Source organism: Myripristis murdjan, chromosome 11 (assembly GCF_902150065.1).
Source record: "Myripristis murdjan chromosome 11, fMyrMur1.1, whole genome shotgun sequence".
NCBI classification, from domain to species: domain Eukaryota; kingdom Metazoa; phylum Chordata; class Actinopteri; order Holocentriformes; family Holocentridae; genus Myripristis; species Myripristis murdjan.
The window spans coordinates 11,817,383-11,832,408 of NC_043990.1; the positions used below are offsets into that span (position 1 = coordinate 11,817,383).

At 41.3% G+C, this 15,026-nt stretch overlaps 3 protein-coding genes across 6 annotated transcripts in view; all 3 read left to right on the plus strand.

Moving 5' to 3' along the window:
• Nucleotides 1-333: 333 nt before the first annotated feature.
• On the plus strand, nucleotides 334-2,209 carry abrab (actin binding Rho activating protein b). Its single transcript, XM_030064172.1, has 2 exons — nucleotides 334-1,169; nucleotides 1,726-2,209. The coding sequence occupies exons 1-2, from the start codon at nucleotides 334-336 to the stop codon at nucleotides 2,207-2,209; spliced, it is 1,320 nt and encodes a 439-aa protein (XP_029920032.1).
• Nucleotides 2,210-4,243: 2,034 nt separating this feature from the next.
• On the plus strand, nucleotides 4,244-7,131 carry LOC115368010 (zymogen granule membrane protein 16-like). 2 transcript variants are annotated; one of them, XM_030063965.1, is made up of 5 exons: nucleotides 4,244-4,284; nucleotides 4,475-4,514; nucleotides 4,687-4,739; nucleotides 5,185-5,314; nucleotides 5,824-7,131. In XM_030063965.1, exons 3-5 carry the CDS (start codon nucleotides 4,688-4,690, stop codon nucleotides 6,146-6,148), a joined length of 507 nt encoding a protein of 168 aa, XP_029919825.1. In that variant the 5' UTR covers nucleotides 4,244-4,284; nucleotides 4,475-4,514; nucleotide 4,687; the 3' UTR covers nucleotides 6,149-7,131. The 2 variants fall into 2 exon arrangements, with proteins under 2 accessions (XP_029919825.1, XP_029919826.1); XM_030063966.1 differs by having other exon boundaries at nucleotides 4,252-4,279.
• Nucleotides 7,132-12,941: 5,810 nt separating this feature from the next.
• samd12 (sterile alpha motif domain containing 12) overlaps nucleotides 12,942-15,026 on the plus strand; it is a 101,488-nt gene continuing 99,403 nt past the window's right edge. Inside the window, exons 1-2 of one of the 3 annotated variants that reach the window (XM_030063821.1) lie at nucleotides 13,451-13,705; nucleotides 13,808-14,068. In XM_030063821.1, coding sequence (XP_029919681.1) covers nucleotides 14,008-14,068 — 61 coding nt within the window. In that variant the 5' untranslated portion in view covers nucleotides 13,451-13,705; nucleotides 13,808-14,007. Of the gene's footprint in view, nucleotides 13,140-13,450; nucleotides 14,069-15,026 lie in introns of those variants that run through there. The other 2 variants (XM_030063823.1, XM_030063822.1) reach the window with 2 other exon arrangements.

Genomic DNA, 15,026 nt, shown 5'->3' on the forward strand with positions numbered 1-15,026 from the left:
TCTGCTCTATTGCCCTGTTTACCTCTAGATTTAGCTTCACGATCTGTGATGAAACATGAGCCGGTTGGGGTGACAAGTGTCAGGGAAAGACGATCAGGACGGTAGCCTGGGATGACTCACATAGTTTCCATGTCAAGTTAGGGTTTGCTCTCCCCACTTTAAAGCTATTGCTGCATGAGTGAGAGTAGAAGACAACAGAGAGATACAAAGGGAGTAAATCAGCTGCATAAAAAAGAAGACTGAAGCTGAGGGGACTTGAATGCATTTGTTGCAACGCAGCTGGATTTCTCAGGGTTTTGTTTACGCCTAAACTGAACCGTAAGACATATAATTATGTCGGAGACTACCAAAGCGACCCCACGGAAACCCTCCACTAATAAGAACATCAAGAAGCTCCGCACCATCAGCATGGTGTGCAGCCTGGCACACAGCTGGCAACAGTGGGTGACAGACAATGAGACCAAACAGGCCAGTGAACCCAGTGGCTGGGCACCGTCTTCATTGGACAAACCGACGGAGGTACCTGATAAAAAATGGGTCCCCAAAAAAACCCTGCATGCAAAGAATGCGCTTCCCAATCAGACCCAGCCAACAGAACCTTCTCAGAATCACATAGCTGGTGTCGGGGAGAGTCAAAAGATATCAGCTCCCCACCAGGAGATCCAAGGTTCATCTCCATCAGACGTTAAGGTTGAGACCACAGTGCCATTGGTTGAGTCTCGGATCAAGACCAAGCAGGTGGTGAAGACTGTGACCAGTGGAGTTCAAGAGAAAAGTGCCGGCATTGGGTTCCTGACTGAGAAGATCACCAAGGAGGCTCTTCCATCAGCTGAGGAGATCGACAAGATGCTGAGCAAGCGGAGCTCACCCACACGTCGCAGGAAGTGCTCCAACATGGTGTCATCGCTAACCAAAAGCTGGAAGCAGGTGGAGAAAGAGCGAAAATTTGCAACGGAGGGAGGGGACCTAGGGAAGGGACGCACCTGTGGGATGGACAGAGAGGTTAGTGGGCATCTTGTGGATGAGAAGAAGAGTCTGGAGACCGAAGATGGTCAAACACACAAGGTGGGCCCTTCAAAAGAGGCAGAGAACAAAGAGTCTCCTGAAGAGGAAGAAGAAGAAGAAGAAGAAGAGTCTGCAGTGAAGATAAAAAGACCCAGCTTTGGAACGTGAGTATGCTCAGACCAGTTCATTGTGTTTTTTGCGTGACTGTAGTTAAATCTCCTTCTTATGACTTAGCTGTCAAATATCACTGTAGAATTTCTGTTTTGTTTTGTTTTGTATGTTTATTTGTTTGTTTGTTTGTTTCTGAGGCAACAGCACTGACTGAGTCTAATTCAAAAAATGTGAGAGTAGACAACACATTATCAACTGATTTTCATACACATACACACATTATGCTTGAGCTGTGAAACCTCAAACAGTGATAGTAACAGCTGTGCATCAAAGTTTGCCTCCATCTAGTAAAGACTGTGAAGCACAATCATCTAAAACATTTAAAATCCACAGTGCATACTGTTCCCCGCAGATTTGTATAGGCTTGTAATCATACCAAATTTGAGATCTGTTACTGTACTTAAATACCAGCTGAAATTAGCAGCTTTTTTTGTACCCTTAAATATTTCTATTTCTTGCTCAAGGTGTCTGCCCTTTTCAGCTTTAGAAACCAAGTTAAGGACAATATACCTTTAATTTATTTGTAATGTTCTTGTGAAATCCCCTCAGACACAAAAAAGAGGCTGTGGATGCCCACAAGATCAGCACCCTCTCCAAGAAATATAGTGCCGTGGGAAACCTCAAGAACCGCTGGCAAAACTTTGCCTTAGAGCACACCATCAACCAGAAACTGAACCCTTTCAGTGAAGAGTTTGACTATGAGTACTCCATGTCTCTCCGCCTCCAGAAGGGCGAGGAAGGTTATGGACGCCCCAAAGAGGGCTCCAAAACAGCGGAGAGGGCCAAACGTGCTGAGCAACACATCCACCGTGAGATAGACGACATGTGCTTTGTGATCAGGACTATGGCCGATCCGGATCCAGACGGGAAGACCCGTGTCACGTTTGCACAGCTGTTTGACAGATACGTGCGAATCTCAGATAAGGTGGTGGGGATTCTGATGAGAGCAAGGAAACACGGGAAGGTGGCGTTTGAAGGGGAGATGCTGTGGCAAGGCCGGGACGATGAGGTGGTCATCACTCTGCTGGTGTGATAATATTACCTGGGTCAAAGCTGTATTGGAAATCCTCTTACATCCACGTTTCCATGATTGATAAAGCTTCCTGGCACAATGGAACTTGTGGAATAACCCTAACCCTGATCTGAGTTATCTGAGTAGAGGATTTCAAATCAAATTTGACCTGGGTCTGCTCAGTGGATACATACAGAGCCTGAACAAAGGGGTGAGGAGTCACTGATTTTTTTTTCATCCAGAGCTTGCTGTATACAGTGATGTGGATTATTAAAGTTTTCGCTGCTACATCTGTAGATACTTGAAGACTATCTCTATGTTAATGACGTGTATGTTGTGTGTGATTTATACTGCAACTGTTATTCATGTGTTTATGAAAAACTGCACCAATTTTGTATTTGTATTTTGCATGAGATAAAGTTCCTGCTGTAGACTGCTGAAACTTCCATTCAGGCTTACAGCTCTTCACGTTGGGTCTCTCTGTTTTTGCAGCATTTTATTGACGATTAATATTCACAGCATGCATGAGCATTGGTTATACTTGTCAAATGGTACAGCATGTCACCTAGATCAAACTCAGAATGGGTTTCATTACATTGGAGTACCAGCAGCTCAGCATTCATCATGTTTTGTTTTTTTTTTAAATGACAAGAAAAAAGGCAGACGAACAGGACAGACCACAGCGCCTTCAAGTTGCGGTTCATGTGTGACTGAGGATCCAGATTGAACCACATACTTAAATGCACCAGTGAGTCATCACCATTGCACTGCCTCTTGGCATCGCCAAAGTCTGTGCTTGTTGCCTATTTGGTTTTAACAAGCTTATAATACATCTCAATATGTTAAATATTTTTTAGCTGCATAAGTGAGATTAATCTAAAAATATAAATGATTCAGTGTCTACAAGTGTTATAATTTTGTAAACAAAATTACTGCCTAGCTATTTTTGAGGATGTTTACCCTCTCTGCTTTAAAAAGTACAATAACTTGTTTCAATTTTGGGCTTGCATTAATTTTGTAAGAATGGTCGTATTAAAAGTTGACATCATGATTTAACAAAAAGTCTTGAAAGGAATGGATTATTTGCTATCTCACTATTGACAACACTCTACCTCTTCATTAATGGAAATTTGTATTCTAATGGCACAATGACAAAATGTTTAGTTTGTTACTTACCGTGGCTCCAATATAAATGAACGAATTAGAGTCAAAAGACGTAAACAAACAAATCCTGAAATTTGTGTTAGAGTAGATAATATTGATTTGATTAATGGCTGGTTATTAAATAATGATAATAATAATAGGAGGAACTTAATTAATTATTTTTCTCTTTTAGGAAATATGTACCATTCTGAGAAAACAAGCCTGACACTTCCGATAACATGGTGTGACAATTTTTTGTTTGTTTGTTTGTTTTTTAATTTCCTTCTCAGAAAGGCTGTTTTTTTTTTTTTTTCCTTCTCGGGAGGGCTGTGTTGGTCTGTTTGTCCAATCAACACTTTACTCCAGGACAACATTTCTTGAAATCTGCTGGGTAGATTGCCATTATATTTACTTAGTAAAACATGTTCCCCTGGGCATGAAACCTGTCAATTTTCATCACCTCATTTCAAAGAAGCACCTCTCCCTCAGTGTCAATCACATCTTGTGCACACAAGATGTGAGAGTAATGCTAAGTAAGGCGAACACAGTATAAGACTCTAGACCTAAAATTCAGCTATTTGTCAAAAAAGCAGCATTCTCAACATTTTATTATTATTTTTAGAGTGGTATAACCAACAATTGAGGAAATAAATATTTATTTTACAACTCTCTCACACACACTCACGTGCACACATTTATACATCATCTGCTGATAGGTGTTGACTGATTGATGTTCATGAGCGGGCACGCCAACGGTCCATGTGCTTCCTGGAGCACACCTTTGACTGGAAGCTGCTACCTGTGCTTATTGGAAGGACAATCACTGCCTCTCTGGAATGTCTCTCAGGAAGTCAGTGGACAGTATAAATATGCAAGGACAGATGTACGATAGACATTCCTGATGCCAGCAGGCTTTGTCACCTTGAGTGCTCTTGATCTTTGACACTTGATCTGTGAGTATTTGATTACTTTCATTCTGCATTTTCTCCCACTTTTATCAAATAGGCTAGAATTTGTTGACTTAAAATATTGTAAGGGACAAACTAATATCTTGTCCCATACAATAGCACTAACAATAGGAAGCTATTTATATATTTTGTCTGTTGTCACACCGTCCTGTTTAATATTTTTCTGTTTCATCAGCTGCAGGTATCTCGTGACCGCAGTGCAACAAATCCGACAGGTGAGAATTGGTCATTTTCATTTTTCCACAAGAAATGCTTTGTATAATATTTCATGAAATACTGTTTAACATAATGCAAAGTATTCCTGCTGTAACCCATTATTTCCTTCTGTGTTTCTTTCTTTCATTTTTTATTTATTTATGTATTTATAAATGTATTATTTATTCACAGAATGCTAAACCTCGCCCTCGTTGCTCTGCTTGTGGCATCTGCTTTGGCCGTCGGTAAGTCTCCACATCTCTCAGTTTTACTTTTACACATTACCTCTTATTGGATGTTGGGTGTTTAAACTTAAATTACCTTCAGAAATATACTGTACAATTTATGAACAGAGCATAGTATTATTCGAATATAGCACAATTTTGAGTTTATTATTCAAACATCCAGGTACACTAATTAGTAGTGTCACTCATTGTGGCTTTGCTAAACAAGTATGACAGGCTGATTTTTTTTCAGTGATATTGATCCTGAAACAATTGATGTAATGAAATGCTGATGAGCTGCCTAGCCATTTTTAAGGATGTTTACCTCCTATGAGCTGGAAGTGGCCTGGTCTGAGAGGTCATTCCCACATTGATAAGGTTTTGTACAGGGCTTTACTTTAGCACTGACAGACAGAGAGAGAAGAGTTGGCCACTTTGCTCATGTTTGTGTTTCTTGCATCTCCAGACCAGCAGCAGTTCTACTCCTTTTCTCCACCAGTGGGATCAGGAAGTGGCACCTCCTACAGTTTGACTGGAAATGGCAGGATAACAGCCGTGCGAATTTGGGAGGCATACGGAGGGAGCTACATCAGAGGGTGAATATCAAATATTTAATGTGTTTAGAGTGAAACAGTTTTGTGCAAAGGTATATTGGACAGATGATGATATTGACAATCATATAGTAACATTATTAAAGTTTAAATAGTCAAATTGTTTTATCTTGGTTTTACGTTAAAAGAGAGTTTAAAGTGTATTGTATTACAACATGAGTCTGGTTTGACAATTGAAAGTGCAGAGCAGGGCATCCATAACTCATTAAATACGGGATGACATTTGTACCATTATCTATTGATTCTTGGACTTTTGTGAGACATTTTATCTTCTATTTGGATCCCTGGCTTTGATTTGATTTGATTTGATTTGCATATTTTTTCTGGTGACCCTTGATGTCTGGCCTTGTGGTTTCTGGTTACCTGTGTGCTTTGTATATTCTACCAAAGACAAATTTCCATTTTTGCACAAATATGTGTGTTGTCTTCTATTCTATTCCACTCTGCCTTTAATTACTCTTAACAGTGCTCTTTGCCTGTTTCACTTTTATCAGCTTCCAGATCAGCTACAACAACATTTGGTCCCCTGTTGCTGGCTTCACCTACGGGGACGCCAAGGAGATCGAGCTGTTCAATGATGAGGCCATCATCCAGGTTTCTGGAAAGTATTCTCACTATGTGCAGTCAGTGGTGTTCACCACTAGCCGGGGCCGCACTCTGTCTGCGGGCCAGCCCAGCGGCCATTCCTTCAACATGTACCCCACCAACAGCAGGGCCGAGCTGCGCTTCATCAGCGGCCGGTACCACGGAGGCATCACCTCTATTGGAGCCCACTGGGCAGTGGTCCCATCTGCCTCAAACAGCACTGCTGGCTACTGAGGAGGAGAGGAGAGGAGGGGAGAGAAGAGGAGAGTGGTTGTGACTATTTGACCATGCCAGAAAGCGCAAATCTAATGATTCTTATGCAAACATTTGAATTTCTGTTCTGTCCATATTTAACATTTTTCAATAAGTCCCATATTATGATTGCTATGGTAGAAAAATACAGATTACTGTGATATGAACTTACTGAAACTCTTTCTAAACTCTGAACATTATAATAATGCCCACAACCATGCTGCATTCCACTGTTAATGCATTTTGCTGCAAGCACCTTTCTTTGTCAAAATTCCTTTTATTTTCCAAAGGGTTATTAAAGACAGGTTTCGATATATATATATATATATGGGCTGAGATAACTGGATTCACTGCAGTAGGACCTTGCAAAATCAGCCTTCAGTGGCATGTTAACATTTTAAATGACATGTTTTGAATTACAAAGGAATGTGTTTAGTGTCAGTCAGTATACCATCTCCTCACTGTGCTTTTTGCATGTTTATCCTCCCTTCTGATGTGAAAATAGAAAGGGCGATGTACAAACATATTCTGTGTACTTCTCTGTATGGTAAAGGATACGTGAGTGAGGCATGAATCTCTGCTAACACATCTCAAGTGTGCACACTATTTTTTTCTTTTTCTTTTTTTTCTTTTCTTTAATTTTTACACTGGCACACTATGATGCTCTTCCCTTTTTCTAAAAAGTAAGATGTATAGTAAATTTTGCACATCAAAGCTTTTCACATCATCATTACATGTCAAACACAATGTATATCACCATTTTTTAGCAAGCTTTCACTTTGGACAAATACAGTGGGCGTAAATATGAATTAAAACAATCTGGCAAGGAAACATAACATAGGAATGCAAGGTATTGGTCCCTGACAGTATCTGTGATATCTTACTAGTAAGCACGGCTAAAAATAGATTCCGAGTGTCCCTCCCTTTTCCTGAGAAATCAAACTTTTTCCTTTTGTGTGTCTGTCAAGAAGATTCCCAATGTAATCATCAATCTTTCAGTGAATAAAGGGTTGAGTGAAAGAAGATTTGACACTTATAATTGTTTGATTTTAGTTGGTATATCAAGGGTATAATAATAATAATTGTGCATGTGACAGCGCAAAATCAATGCAAATGCCATTTATCCACAAAAAAGCTGTCATTCAAGTGTTGCATTTTCCTTGCATCATGTAGAGCAGCACTTCTCAAACCGGGGGTCGGAACCCCCCAGAATGTCATGAGACGAGATGATTGAGGCATACGTGAAAGAAAAAAAAACAAACTTTATTTTAATTTGCAAAACTACCATGATTGTTTTATTTCTTATGTTAGTCTTTTTTCTGTTGTGAAATACTGAGTAATTTTAAAATGTGATGCCTCCGCTTATAATTAAGCAAATAGATGGACTGTTCGCTACTGTGACAGGGGGTCGTGAGTAGGCATTAGTTTGTTTTGAAGCTAATGAGCCAAAAAGATTGAGAGCCACTAATATAGAACAGCACCATAAAGTTTGACACACTGTCACCCAGCACTAAAAGCCAAGGAAATTTCAGTCATTCAGCCATTTTATAAATGTTTAGCTGTTCAGACACAGTTGGGGCTATTGCATTCGATTGCATTCTATTCTATTCTGGTACTTGAGTATATTCTAGTCGTCTCAAATCTAAGCTGAGTTGATTAGGGGATTTGGGGGTTGTAGGAGCATCCAACAGGCCCCAGGCAGCACCCACTGAGGTGTTTCCACTGTTTCACTGTTGACAAGTCCACTTAGTAGTTTGAGCTTGCAGGCTGGGTGGCTGGGTGGGTGGCGAGGAGGTTGAAAGCCCCCCCACTGGGCTGGCCAGCAGTCAGACAGCATCCTCTGTTAGTGGTGAAACACAACTGGAAGATATAGGTAGGGTTGTACTTGCCAGGCACCTGAGGATATATTGAAAATTAAGGGCCATGGATTTATTGTGGTTGCTGATCTTCAATTTCCTCAGGTCTCGGGTCATTTTATGAACACAAGAAATGCCAAGGCCGTGGTGTATTTACAGCAATTTTGAATTTTAAAAATGAAATATGTCATGTCTCAAAATGTCCCGCCGTGACTGTTCCTGAACCCAGTTTCTGTACAAATCACTGTTGCAAGATTTTCAAACTCCCAAAAGAGAATAGAACTTGTAATTGCATTTAACTCCTGCAGTGATGGCTTGTTTGGCCTTCTCACTAATCCACTGGTCTTTCTAGTGTGTAGATCTAGTTGTGTTAACAGTTATGTGTCACATTACTCTGATGGGGCATGGCTTCAGTTGAATAAATCTTCACCTGCATCACGGCCTCTCCTTCCAAAAAGGTCATCTCCACCATGTTGCTAACGTTACCGCCCACACACCCACACACACACACACACACACACACACCCACACACACACACACGCACACACAGTCTTGTACTTCTATCTGTTATATTGACTTCCATTCATTTTCCACAGCCTTCTACATCCTTACCCTAACCCTTACTCAAACCCCTAAACTTACTTTGAACTTCAACCAAAAAGTTTTTTTTTGTTGTTGTTGTGAGCATCAAAATGTCCTAACTCCCCAAAAATGTCCCCACTCTGTTAAAAATGCACAGGAGTGCATTCAGAGCAAGACTAATTCCTCTGAGATGCACCACAGAGCGCCACAAGAAGTCACTCCTCACGCCCCCCGTGGAGGGTCAGAGAGCCTGAGTTAACGGACTGCAAAACTGCACACTATTTAAATTGTTTACCCATTTGCTGTGCAATAATCTATAACTGCAGGACTTGACCATAATTCAAAAGTGCAATATCCCTGTGTATATATGATGTATATAGGTATACCTTTTTACGTGTGCTCATTTTCTCATTTCTGTATTTATTGTTGAAATATTTGGTGGATTCATCCACATATTTAGAGTTAATGCACATAATGCACATACTTTTGATACAACTTTACACATAATGCATATATTTATACGTAATGCACATACTTTTTTTTTTTTTTTTTTTACAAAGTTGTAAGGCACGTATTTTTTATATTTCTTATTTCTTTTCTATTTCTTCTCTTGAGAATTTGAGCAACTGCCACTGACCTAATTTCCCCTCAGGGGTCCATAAAGTATTTCTGATTCTGATTCTGGTCCACACACACACACACACACACACACAAAAGTTTGAGTGCTTATCAGGTGGTCTAAATTCATAAATAATGCATCTGAACTTGTTTGTGAGTTAATGCTGTGCTGTACTTGGTGCATTGTACTAATGCGACTGCAAAGCCTTTGTATTGGACAGGAGTTACTGCTCTACATATCCTTTCATCATACAGTGTAAAGCAGTTCTATGGTAGACTTTTGTCTTGTTGAACTAACTTACCCAGTGATATAGGCCCGGGTTAACTCCCATATTCTGAGTGTGGTGAGGCAGCTCAGTCAAGAGGTGGCTTAATCTGCCTGCCCCAGTGCCCACAGCTGGCGAGTGTGAATAGCGCTTCAATGGAGCTGCGGTCACAAAGACAGAACAGCAGCCTATTTGTGTTCAACCTCTTAATCAAAGGCCAAATGACTCTTCCAGCTTTAAAGTACAGCACATCTGTTACTTTCCTTGCCCTTTATTTTAGGCATTACTCCGTTTTCAAAAGCAAGTTTTCAAAGAGCAAATTCAAAGGTATCTTACTGCTATTTCTCGGAGAGCAGAGGCAGAAGTATTTTACAAAGCATAAAGATGTAAGAGCTGAATGTGAACCGATGGCAAGAGTCACTTACACTGAGCCAGAGCACAGGCAGGAGGCATAGATGAAGGGAGTGCAGCATATCCATAATATAAGAGGAGCATGATATTACACTTTAAGTATATAAATTCCACTCTATGTGCCATGTACAATAAACACAGATTGTTTGGGATCATTAACAACACCAGGCTGTCCTCACAAGAAACCATACCGATTTACCTGTGAAACTCACCGGCTCAAATGTAAGAAAAATAAAAGATCTAAACTAGAGAAGCTGGAAGCTGTTTCTCCTGTCAAGGTTCACACTGGTTCGTGCTCAAAGGTTCACCGACAAACTGCTTTTAACCTATATTTAAAAGCACCCTCTCCACAAGCTTGCATAACCTTCTTCTCTGTGTTAGACCTAAACCATGGAGAGTATTTTTTGTGCTACTGTTCTTTTTATTTTTATTTATTTATTTTATTTATTTTTTTTTTTTTAACTTTGTTCAGAACACTTGTTTACTGTGTCACAGAGATGGGCTAAGAAATCTTTAAATCTCATTTATGTTTCCAAAACCTTTGACAATCTCAGCAAGATGTTATGCAGCAAAATTTGTAATGTCATTGTCTTACAGTGAATGCACACAATTTAACTGGAAAACAAAACAATACTAAAATTCTCTTCGATCTTATGTCTTAGTTTTTTCACTGAGTATAGTGTTGTAGGTTGTTGAATCAAAGTATTGGTGTTGCATTAGCCTTTTTCTATGCAATAAGACAAAACTATTTTTTTTTTCTCAAAGGTTATGCAGGCACAACACCATTTCTCACTTCTAAAGTGTCTGACTGTCATAATACTGCCAAAACCACTCTCTCAAACAACTCAAAGAGAAGAGATTAAAATGAGGAATGAGTACTTACTACGTCAAACAAGCATAAAGCTGTCCAGATATTTTCCAAAAATCTACAACACCAACTAGAAACGGCTGCTTCACATGAACAATTTTAACGTAACTAAGAAATTTGCTGATTGTTTTTTTTATTATACAATTTTGAGTGTCACTTTGGCATTTCCTGGTTATAGACAGACAGTGAATATGTCCCACTAAACGTCACTCACAGGTCGTCCATGAGTGAGGGAGGGACTGTCTGCACTTTGCCATGCATAGCCCATGGCAGCAGCACTGCACGCTGTGGGAAAAACATGAAAGCCTCAAGTGGAATTATGTTCCACACTTGCCATGACATTTTGATTTTCTTAATTGCTACCAATGGTCAGATTGTCAGATAAAACTTACACATGTAGCTAATTTATAATGAACACAGTGAGCAGCAACGGGGTGCCATTTCTGTCCAAACCTTCTGTAGCTTCCTCCAGTAAAGCTTTATTCAAAAGTGAGCATTTGCAATTAGAAAATAAGTCGTTTCCATTTTCCTCCCTCCCGTTTAAATTTACTCAACTCATCACACCAGCAATGCCAGCTGAGGAGTTCATATCTCAACCGTATCATCTCTGCCAAGACTCCAGTGATAGTTGTCGGTTACGTGCCATGCTTGTCATTTCAGCACTATAAGTTTCTCGTGATTAATGTGCCTTCCAGTCTGAGTTATATGCCAGCTATTTTGAAGGAATGCTGTGCCGCTGATGGAAACAATTTGAAAAGCTTATGAAAAGCTCTGAGATTATAATTTTAACCACCTAATTTCTGCAACTCTGTTATGACTGCATGCTACAGTGTCGTCAGCTTTGTTCCACAGCTGTCGCTTTGTCGCAAAAACATGCTCTTGCTTCAGGTTATTTTCTTGGCATATCTCCTAATGAATTTTCTGGGGATTTTTTTTTTTTAAGAGTTTCCCCGCATTTGACCTTTATGTTGTCAGGAAGATGGCATTTACTTGAAAACATCCACACAAACACACACACACACTCACACGCACATACACATATTTGTTTCAAGACAATGGAAGAAACAGCAGAAGAACTAATCAGACAGGTCGAACAGATTTCAAAACAAAACAAGGAAGAAGAAGAAGAAGAAGAAGAGACTCGTCGTGCATACCAACAGCCACACCTCACGCAGCTGATAAAGAGTTTGGTGAACCTGATAGCACCAACCAGTTTTGCTGAGATAATTTGACATCCAGATTTCCTTATACTGGTGCTTAGAAGTAACATCACTCCAGGATATCAGCAAATGATATGTCACTCTTAAACCCTGGAGCTCACACGCGCAGCAGACCGGGATGGGTACACAACAAGCAGGCAGAACCGTGTTTAACACTGGGTTGGGTCTATATGCATCCCATTCGTAATGACTGTGCAGTATCTCCCCCTGCCTTCATCTGCTTTGGAGACCTCGTTCCCTTGACTGACTTTCAGAGGCCAGCCTTTTGCTATTCTGACATTTTTTCAACTGTTTGTGGGTTGAAATTTTGAAAATAATCAGTTCTATTACCGTTGTGCACAAAAAAGGTTGATTTACAAGTCCATTTACTGTAATGGCTGACAACAGGCCGATCCTGATTATTACTGAATTTGCATGTTGACATTATGTAACTATCATGGCCACTGCCCTTTCTCCCCAGTTGGGTGGAGCGATTGAGCAGCCACAGAGCTGAATCTGGTGGACCTGAGGATTCATCGCACAGGGCTCATAATACATTTAAACAGAATGGCCAACAGTGCAGTCATCATGGCAAAATTAGTATGTATACACTAAAGTCCCTGTATGAGTATTAGCTGAAAATTGTGGTGATACAACAGCACCATAACAATATATTTCATCACTATTGAGTAAAGCAGGGGGGAAATGTACGTTTCTGCAGGAGCATGAGAGGATAGTGATTTTCCATTCGGCCACACACACACACACACACACACACACACACACACACACACACACACACAGAGAGAGAGAGAGAGAGAGAGAGAGAGAGAGAGAGAGAGAGAGAGAGAGAGAGAGAGAGAGAGAGAGAGAGAGAGAGAGAGAGAGAGAGAGAGATTGCTCCGATCTGCGCTCCCTCTCTCCGCCTCAGTAATACCCCGATGCAAAACTTGCCCTTCCCTAATCTTCCAGAAAGTGCCTAGCCTACACTTCCCAGAATCCTTTGAGAGGCGGCGGCAGCAGCTGTGCGCTCCGGCTTGCCCGCAGCAAAGTGATGGTAACATGCCAAACAAGGTACAATGAGAGTGCGTTGAGTGAAAAAAAAAAAACATTTCTCCTGCTCCCTTGCGAGTGATGCCCAAATCTATGGAGTAGCACAATGGCTGTCGAAGGTAAGATATGTCATTAGCTCTGTTGCTGTGGCTCAGAATTGAACTGCCTTTCTCCTCATCTTGGGTTTTTGGCGTGGAGGTGTGAGACAATTGTTGTACTAATGATTAAAAACTGAGCTGCATGCTGTGGATGGCTCAATCCAGACACCGCTGTGCACTGTCGGGTCAACTGGGAAAGCCTGTGATTGGGTGATGTTGCAGTCTGTGCTCTCTCTCTCTCTCTGCATTACCCTGGTCATCTTCCCTAGTCTATACAGTCCAATTGATAAGGACACGCCACAGTGCTGTTATTGTTGGGAGCGTGCATGGCCGCATACCATGAAGATTAGTGTTAAGCGCAGCCGTGCGCCCGAATTCATCTTGTTACGCGAGTCTGCGTGCAGGGGAAAGCTCCGGCGTGATTTCTATGCATTGCATTGATTGAAAGGCTGCGACTGGAAGGGGGTAGGTAACAGGTCTGCCACCGAGGAGCGTGCGGGTTCATAGTCTGCGTGTAGAGAGCGCAGGCGTTTGCGTAATTATCTTCACAGTGTCGTCTTCACCAGATGATGCTCAAGTCCGCAGTGGTGAGCATTACTGTTTATAATATTGTCCTATAGATAATATTTATTAGTGACAGACTAGACCGTTGATAGTGTGTGTGTGTATCTATGTGTGTGTGTGTCCAGCCTGCTCCAAGACCAGTTTGAGGATGAGGCTGCTCATCTGGCAGCAGGTGGTGTGACATGTGGGCAGCAAGTCACTCGCTTCCCCCCGTGATTGTCAATAGTTTCGTAAGGTGCTAGTCCCGGACATAATAGGTGAGAAAAGTGCTCTGTTGCTGCTGCCGCTGCCGGTGCGCCGCTGCTCTCCGTGACACCGAGTCGGGATGCTCCGCCAATCGCCTCACCTCATCGGAGGCATCTTGTGGATCCAGAACCCAATGAGAGGTATGTTATGTGGAGAGAAAGAGGGAGAGGGAGGGAGAGAGAGGTGTGTGGGGGTTAGGGTTTCACATTCAGTGTAACTACCTATCTCCCTTTAAGGCTTACCCGGGCCAGTGTTTTGTTGTGGTGTGGGTTTGCTCAGGTATGTTTGGTATGAGGCTGTGAAAGCCCTGCTTACTTAGGTCGGGTTATCTGCCTCTGACTGCCTTTATGGTGCATTTCAGGCTCATTGTGCGCACTTTGTGCTGTTTTATCTGAACCTGTCTCTCCTGTTCCTCTTTTTTTTTCCCCTGAAGAAGTGTGGGAGAATGTCACATGCTGCTTACCAGTTAATTATTTAAGTGCAGTGGCATTAACATAATTAAATGTGAGGAGAACTGTGCATGGCAGTGCATTGTTCTATGGCAGGATTCATGTTTTTTTTTTTTTTTTTTTTTTTTCCTTTCAAGGAGCCAAAAATAGGCATGAGTGGAGCTTCAAATCCCATGTTTGGAAAGACTTTTATCCCAGGGTTCCCCCCTTGTGGGGGAGATCAGACCTCAGATCAGAATAGTCATTCTTATAATCTTTTTTGTCTCTGGACTAGCTAATGGCAAGTGGGAGGATGATAAAATGAACTGAATTCTGTATTTTTCTTGAGGACTGCCTGAAACCCTCTCAAGTACCCCTAGAGCTCCCAGGCTCCCACTTTGGGGAGTAACCGTTATATTTAACTCTGCACCTCTTTGCCAAAGCTAAAATGGCTTATGGGACCAAGAAATGTCTGTTGCTGCTGACTGATCATCAGCCAGTGTCATGGAGATCGTGTTGCCTCCTGTTTCAACGCTTGAAATGCATCTTTAATAATACACAGTCAGCACAGCATCAGCTTATAACGCTGCAGTTCATCCAGTCTGCTGTCCTCCAGTATAGTTTTATATGTCTCCTGAGATCTGTTTTCAAACAACAGAGAGAAACACAC

Coding starts and splice junctions, on each gene's coding strand:
- LOC115368010 (XM_030063965.1), top strand. CDS start 4,688: ATGCTAAACCTCGCCCTCGTTGCTCTGCTTGTGGCATCTGCTTTGGCC. Junction 4,740..5,184: donor GGCATCTGCTTTGGCCGTCG/GTAAGTCTCCAC, acceptor TTGCATCTCCAG/ACCAGCAGCAGTTCTACTCC. Junction 5,315..5,823: donor GGAGGGAGCTACATCAGAGG/GTGAATATCAAA, acceptor CACTTTTATCAG/CTTCCAGATCAGCTACAACA.
- abrab (XM_030064172.1), top strand. CDS start 334: ATGTCGGAGACTACCAAAGCGACCCCACGGAAACCCTCCACTAATAAG. Junction 1,170..1,725: donor AAAAGACCCAGCTTTGGAAC/GTGAGTATGCTC, acceptor AAATCCCCTCAG/ACACAAAAAAGAGGCTGTGG.